General features: G+C 35.8%; 1 protein-coding gene across 4 annotated transcripts in view; it reads right to left on the bottom strand.

Annotated features, from left to right (window-relative positions):
• LRRC72 (leucine rich repeat containing 72) overlaps window positions 1–8,070 on the bottom strand; it is a 163,231-nt gene that overhangs the window by 8,432 nt on the left and 146,729 nt on the right. For 3 of the 4 annotated variants that reach the window (XM_003938668.4, XM_074379566.1, XM_074379567.1), the window contains 3 exons: window positions 5,413–5,502; window positions 3,945–4,097; window positions 50–77 (listed from right to left, as the gene is read on the bottom strand). In XM_003938668.4, coding sequence (XP_003938717.1) covers window positions 50–77; window positions 3,945–4,097; window positions 5,413–5,502 — 271 coding nt within the window. The remainder of the gene's footprint in view (window positions 1–49; window positions 78–3,944; window positions 4,098–5,412; window positions 5,503–8,070) is intronic. The other variant, XM_074379568.1, reaches the window with a different exon arrangement.

The raw sequence follows: 8,070 nt of genomic DNA, 5'->3' as shown, positions 1-8,070 counted from the left end.
TACAATTATGAAATAATACAATAATAAAAGTATAGATAAAATTACTTACTTGTCTACATTATTTGCAAATGCAAAATCTAAAAAAAAAATACATTTTAAAGTTAGAATTTTAAAATATTTATCCAGTATTTAAAAACAATGGAACAATGCTATAAAGGAAAAGTATTCTGTTTTCAAGTTATCCTTTCCACCAATAGTTCAATCTGTCAAAAATGCCTTTTTATCAAACTCCGAACTGAAACTTTCTCTTAGGTATATTGGGTTTTGCCTTAGGTTTTGAGGCAAATTTTAAAATACAATACAAATCTCAAAACCCGGAGAACAGAAAGCTTAGTCAATTTATAATGTACCAATGGAATCCAAGTGGGAATTTTTAATAATTAAGATACTGAGGCTGATATGCAGAAAATGATCCCTTTTCTTCTAAAAGGCACAATGCATCTATAAATGGACTAAAAGTCCAAATGAGGAGAAATTTTTTTTTTTTTTTTTTTTGAGACGGAGTTTCGCTCTAGTTACCCAGGCTGGAGTGCAATGGCGCGATCTCGGCTCACCGCAACCTCTGCCTCCTAGGCTCAGGCAATTCTCCTGCCTCAGCCTCCTAAGTAGCTGAGATTACAGGCACGCGCCACCACGCCCAGCTAGTTTTTTGTATTTTTAGTAGAGACGGGGTTTCACCATGTTGACCAGGATGGTCTTGATCTCTCGACCTCGTGACCCACCCGCCTTGGCCTCCCAAAGTGCTGGGATTACAGGCATGAGCCACCGTGCCCGGCCGAGGAGAAATATTTATGAACATTTTAACCATTTGGATTTTTGGCATCAATTTCAAAGAAACAGAATAAACAAATACTAGATCACAAGAATCTAGATGTTCCTAGCTGTGAAGCTCCAAGATGAGTTCTCAAAACCTGGGTTTCTTATGATGTCTTCCAGATATTGTCATTGCTTTGTTGATTTCTCTCCAGAAAGCCTAGTGCCTGTCTAGAGATGGAGTTTACCAGCACCTGTTGCACCGGTAAAGCCCACTGTATGAGCTCTTGCCATTCCACAGCAGCAGCAAGTACACAGCCTCTCTGCCTTAGAATTCATGGCACTGTTCCCTTCACAAGTGGCTGATAAAAGTCTCTCAGTGCGTTTCTGATCATTGTAGCTTCTTTCTGTTTCTATATTTTTCTCCCAGCTTTATTAAGGTATAATTGACAAAAAAAAAAAATTGTGTGTCTTTAAGGTTTACAACTTGATGTTTTAATATACATATTCATTGTGATCATTGTGAAATAATTAGCACACTCAATATAATTAACATAGTCATCAGCCAGACAGTTGCCATTGTTTGTGTGTACATGGTGAGAACACTTAAGATCTACCCTCTTAGTAAATTTCAAGCATACAATATGGCTAACTGTAGTCTTATTACATAAGATCTTCAGAATTTATTCATTTGTGTAACACAATTTAAACATTGTACCTTTTGATTAACATCTCCCCATTTCCCCTTCCTCACAGCACCTGGAAACCACCATTCTACTCTCTGCTTCTATGAGTTCGACTATTTTAGATTCCATATATAAGTGAGATCATGCAGTATTTGTTCTTCTGTGTCTGTCTTATTTCACTTAGCATAATGCTCTCCAGTTTCATCTATATTGTCAAAATGACAGAATTTTCCTGTTCTCTTCTATATTTTTAATTACAAAAAGTACATATTTTTATTCTAATGAATATAAACAATAAATAACGAGTAAAAAGGAAAATGTCCCTTTAACCTTTCCACTTCCTCTTATTACTATTAATATTACTATTAAAATTTTTGTTTGTATGTTTCCAGCCTATATGTCACACATGTACTCACACATATACATAGAGATTTGTTTGTTTAAAAAATTCTAATTTTGTTATTACTTTATAGTATACAACTGTTTCAATGTGTATGTGGTTTTTTGTTTGTTTGTTTTGAGGCAGTAAGGAGGAGAGCTTATGCTTGCATGTCTGAGGTAATACCTATCTCAAGGGTATTCCAAAATAACCCTGCAATAAATGCTTTCATGCCCTTCACACATCTCATATTTGTCATGACCTACATTTCTCACGTATGTACACACTAATATGACCAGGTTTATCACTACACATTCTTTAGGACTCAACAATTCAGATAAAATCCTGTCAAAAGAACGTTTGCCTAGTAACAGAATCTCCACCAATGAAGTCGTGGCTTTGCGCCTGTGGAATCAATGAACTGTGCTTCCAAGAGGCTTATTTGAACTCTTTTTTTTTTTTTTTTTTTAGATGGAGTCTCACTCTGTTGCCCAGGCTGGAGTACAGTGGCATGATGTTGGCTCACTGCAACCTCCACCTCTGAGGTGCAAATTCTCCTGCCTCAGCCTCCCAAATAGCTGGAATTATAGATGCCATCACCACACCTGGATAAGTTTTGGATTTTTAGTAGAGACTGGTTTTTGCCATGTTGTCCAGGCTGGTCTCAAACTCCTGACCTCAAATGATCTGCCTGCCTTAGTCTCCCAAAGTGCTGGGATTACAGGAGTGAGCCATTGCATCCAGCCACTTTTTTCCAAATAAAAAGCTTCCTTCCATTCCCTTCCTCTCTTGCAGAGGCTTGCCTGTACATCCAGAGTTATAATTCTTTGTGCTTACTCCCAAATAAATTCATTATCTTCAGAGATATTTTTCTCTGATGTCTTTTTTTAGGTTGACAGGAGTGAAATGTAATGATGTCTGCTACAGAAACATTTAAGTCCTTCTGCAATACATTGATTTTCCAATTTACACTGTAGCTGGAAATGACAGATGAAGTGTAAGTCCTTTATTTAAGAAGGACAGGTCTTCTTCTAAGACCTGTCCTTCTTAAATAAAGAGGCAAAGCATCAATATTACCTTCTGTTCAATTTCTCTCTATAATTTGTTTTTCAGGAATTACTACTACTCTATTGGACCCTCTCCTTCTAATGTCTCTCCTTTTCTCAATATCTAACTCATATCTATCACTTTCTTTCTCCATGTAGCATTCTGGGTAATTTCTTCCAAATTGTTTTTCAATTCAATTTCCCCTTTATTTCTAGATAATTGATTTGGTTCTTTTGAAAGCTATATTGTCTCTTTGGTAAAGTGTCATAAAGAAAAGGATTTCGCCTTTGCATCTTTGTTTCATCCACCCTTTCTTCCTTCCTGGAATGAAGATGTGAGGCTTGGTGGTATACTAGCCACTTTGTAATCATAAAGCACACTAACAGTAGCAGAACAAAAGACAGATGGACCCTTGCTCACTGACGACATTATAGAACTTTACACTAACCCTAGACACCCTATCTGTGTATTCTTTGCTGTCTGAGAAAACTAAATCCCAATTCTTTTTCTTTGCATTTCTGTCGCAAATAAGAACTTAAATTCCAAAAAAAGAAAGAAAAAAAAGAAATTAAATTCCTACTAATGAAACATCCTGAAAATATACAAGTTATACTTGCATATAATGACCCTGTATGTGAGTATAATCAAAATATTACCAGTATTTATTTCTGAATGGCAGAATTGCAGATGATCTTTATTTTTTCTTCATATTTTTTCTATGTTGTCAGAAATTATATAACCTTAATTGGTAAAATCATCCATGTTAGTCACAATAAAAATAATGATAGCTTATTTATTGAGCTTTTTATACTGTGTTAGATAATGGAGTAGAGGCTTCAATGTATTATCACATTATTATCACAGCACCTCATTTAATTTAACATGCATGAGTGAGGATGAAAATTGAACACCTACTTTAACTGGACTAAAAGTATTGTAAAGTTAGCAAATATATTAGAAATTATTCCATTATATAGATACTTAACTTTATTGTAAATTGTAGTTGTTATTATTATAATCAAATTACCCAAAAGTTTGAAGAGTTTTAAATTTCATAACTTTTTTTTTTGGCAAAATACCTGAAGGTACTCTCTGGGTTGGTTTTTGCTTAAATGGTGATTTAGGATCCCATGAAGCATCTACTTTTCCTCCGAATGCTATCGATTGAACAATATGAGCCTTTTTATGGTTAAAAATGGTAATCATTGATCTTCTTTCTTTTTCTGTAACTTCTGATAAATGCAAAAAGTAATGTTACTGCATAGCATTATAAATAGGCAGAGTGATTCAAAACAGAATGGACACTTCCCAGAATGTATTTATCTGAACCATGTTACAGGTGAACATCCTGTCAAAATTGTTTTGTAAAGGGGTTATCACAGTTATTTCCATAACCTTATAAGCAATATACAACCCCCATGTCACAAGGCAGAGCTTAATCCTGCAGTCTAATGCATCCCAAACACCTACTAACACATCACCATGGATGATTAAAATTTTAGCATGATACATCCTTTCATTTTCTCAAGTCCATTAGAAAGAAGAGGTATAACCATAAGTTTCTGATGTATCCCATAGAAAGTGGTTACTCAGTAATAAACTAAGAGTGTTCAAACCTGTGGAGACAGAAAGGTAAGTAGATAGATAATATAGCACTTGGCAAAATAGGTCTCAAAAAATGTTTAAGTGTAATATGCTGAGGTTGGTTGTGTGTGTGTCCATGCAGCTTACAGAAGTCAGACATGCTATCTTGAAGATACATTCAAAAAGAAATCATTGATTATATGTTTCAATATATATATTTACAGAATTTTAAAAAGCATGACTTTTAGAACTTAAATACGCCTTATGAGATTTATTCAAATTCCCTCACTTTTGAGATAAGAAACTAGGGTGCCAGGAGGTAAATGATTTGGCTTTGAACAGGTTAATGTCAAAACCAGGATGAGAAGGAACACTTTCCTCATGCTCAGTTAGAGGGCCTTTCTAATAAAGTAAAAGAGAGACATGAATTTCTAAATTAGGGCAAATGTCAGAGAGCAGATCTTTCAAAAATAAATAATTGAAAAACTTTCATTTACAAAGACAATTATTCAAAGGTTTTTTTTGTTTGTTTTTGTTTTTTCACAAAGAGGTTTTTTTTTTTTTTTTTTTTTTTTTTTTTTTTTGAGATGGAGTATCGCTCTTTTTACCCAGGCTGGAGTGCAATGGCGCGATCTTGGCTCACCGCAACCTCCGCCTCCTGGGTTCAGGCAATTCTCCTGCCTCAGCCTCCTGAGTAGCTGGGATTACAGGCACATGCTACCATGCCCACCTAATTTTTTTGTATTTTTAGTAGAGACAGGGTTTCACCATGTTGATCAGGATGGTCTCGATCTCTTGACCTCATGATCCACCCACCTCGGCCTCCCAAAGTGCTGGGATTACAGGCTTGAGCCACCGAGCCTGGCCACAAAGATGTATTTTCAAAGGTAGTCTTCATCTTTAAACCACTGAGGTATGAGACTGCTTCCCAAATATTTCTTTGCAAGAAAGAAGGGTCCTTACGTTTTCGGTCAAGCAGCTCCACTCCTGGAAGGTGGTAGATGATATATAAACGATACAGGTTATATTGGCACAAAGGGTTTTGGTATAGACCTGCAAATGAAGAATCCAAAATAAGATGTCAGATTTCAAAATTAGTTTCATTTATCACCTATAAAATACAAGAAATTGCAAGATTCATGTAAAACCTAAAAACTTGTAAAGCTCTTCTTCACATCAAGCAATAGACTTATTAAACCTTCACTTAGAGCAGCAGTTAATTTTTCTATGTGTTAAATTCATGTATTCAACAAATGTTTGCCAAGTGCTTACTATCTACTAGGAACTGTGCTAAGGGCTAGGATTATATCATTAACCCAAATCTGCCAAAAATAAGGGAAATTTTAACATGTTCATAAATAAATTAGTAAATGGAAAACTAGATATCAGCTCTATTGAAGTCTTGAGGCTACTTTTTATTAAAATATCACTTGGTACTCTTCTTTCAGTCTTCAAGTTTACAAGGGTGCATGTGTGAAGATAGGCAGAGACACAGCACCTTGCTCTAATACAATTTACTGCCTCTACACCATTGCTCATAGTTCAAAATGGTCAATATTAGCTTCAGAGCTCAGCAGGACCAGAGCTGAGCAGATGTGGCTCTTGCATCTTGTCTACCTCTGGCCAGGTACGTGCAGCTCTGAGATCCTGGTGTGCAGGTGCTAGCTTTTGCAATAAACCGCACTTCCTAATGCAGTGGTTGGAAGAGGGAGGCATGTGGATGCAGAAGCAGCCCTGGCACCTCTGACATCATATCCCTTAGGAATCAGCACATAGGTATGTTTTTAAACATCTTCAACTAGAAGTTGTAATGGCTTTATTTTTTTTTTCAAAAAAAGATATTTTCCCTATTCATCCTAGATGATAATAAACTTTTTTTTTTAACACAACATGAAATAAAACTTTTATAATTTTTCATCTGGGCGTCTTTTTTTTTTTTTTTTTTCTTTTGAGACAGAGTCTTGCTCTTGTCGCCCAGGCTGGAGTGCAATGGCACGATCTTGGTTCACCACAACCTCCACTTTCCAGGTTCAAGCGATTCTCCTGCCTTAGCCTCTCGAGAAGCTGGGATTACAGTCACCTGCCACCACGCCGTACTAACTTTTGTATTTTTAGTAGACGGGGTTTCCCTATGTAGGCCACGCTGGTCTCGAACTTTTGACCAGCCTGGCCAACATAGGGAGGCCAACTCCTGACCTCGAGATCCTATCCCCTCACCCCGCCTCCCGCAACCTTGGCCTCCCAAAGTGCTGGGATTACAGGCTTGAGCCACGAGCCCGGCTGGCCAGGAATCTTTAGTTTTTTGAATTCTGTCAACTCACATAAAATTTCTAGGAAATACTTGGGAAAATACATCTAATAAGGAGAACCACTAGATGGCAGTAATAGAAAGAGCTCCAGCTGCACAACTACTTCCCTCAACAAAATGAAGCTCACTTAATATACTTGTTATTTAAGAGTACTGTTGTAGATTAATCATAAAAAAGAGGTTTGATAAAGGCATGAAAATAGTAAGCATTAGAAATGCTAAAAAAATGTGATTAATATTAATGAAGAGCAGTTTGTAACAAATAAGATTGGGGTGGTTGCATGCTTAAAGGTAGCAAACTAGATAAAAACTCAAAAAAAAGTCAATAATCCAGATGTTTTTTCTGTAGTAATAAAACATCCTGATATTTGTTGTATACACGCAATTTTTTTTTTGGCCAATAAAAGCATTATATATAGCTATTCCCTGTGTAAAAAACAAGCTTTAGAGGGACATAAAGCAGGCAATGGAAGACACCTGGTGCATAATAAACTAAAGTTATAGGAGTGAGGAAAGGTATAAAGGAAAATGTAGAGCCAGGAGTCACAAAAAAAATTTAAAAGAAAGGAAATATGTATGTAATGGAGAAAATGAGAAGACAAAAAAAAAAATTTTCTTTTTCAAGATTTCTTAAGAGATAGAAAATGGACTGAATTTTATTTTTATTCTTAGAAGGATTTTATAGTGGTAACAAATAATTATAACTGCAGGATAGGGAATAGAACATATGTATATTAAACCAGTAATAAGGATAGATTTTAAAAGAGCCACAGGGATCATGAATTGCAGTTTGAGCCAGAGAAAGTAAAGCAAAGGAAACCCTTCAAGGATTAAAAGCAAAGCACAATTGTTTTTAATGAGAACTTAGGAGGAAGAAAAAGTCACAAATGCTTTAGTACAGCAGTCTGCTTTGTGGTTACTGTCTTGGGGAATGACATCTGACACCTCATAACCCTGTTATACATTATAGCATCTGGAAGTAGTGTAGGCCTTTACATATGATGTTAATGGAAAATGTACCAACATCTTTCAATGATGTTTTTTCTAGGTATACCCTTCGTCTTCTTTTCCCTCTGAGGATGTAACTATCCATTTCATTTCATTTCTTGGCTTTTTCTGCTAATCCTTGGTGAAGTAACTTCTATATGGAAATCCAAAACCTAGCTTCAGCTAAATAAAACACCAAACTTAGATTTACGACTGTTCCATTACTTATTAACAACATATTGATACTAAAAACACTATTGACTTGTGGCTGACCATTCATTTCATCCTAAAGTAAAAACTGAGTGACACAAAATCAGAAAACTGAG

Source organism: Saimiri boliviensis, chromosome 10 (assembly GCF_048565385.1).
Source record: "Saimiri boliviensis isolate mSaiBol1 chromosome 10, mSaiBol1.pri, whole genome shotgun sequence".
NCBI classification, from domain to species: domain Eukaryota; kingdom Metazoa; phylum Chordata; class Mammalia; order Primates; family Cebidae; genus Saimiri; species Saimiri boliviensis.
Note: the sequence above shows the minus strand (reverse complement) of the source record. Positions and strands in the feature narration are given on the sequence as shown.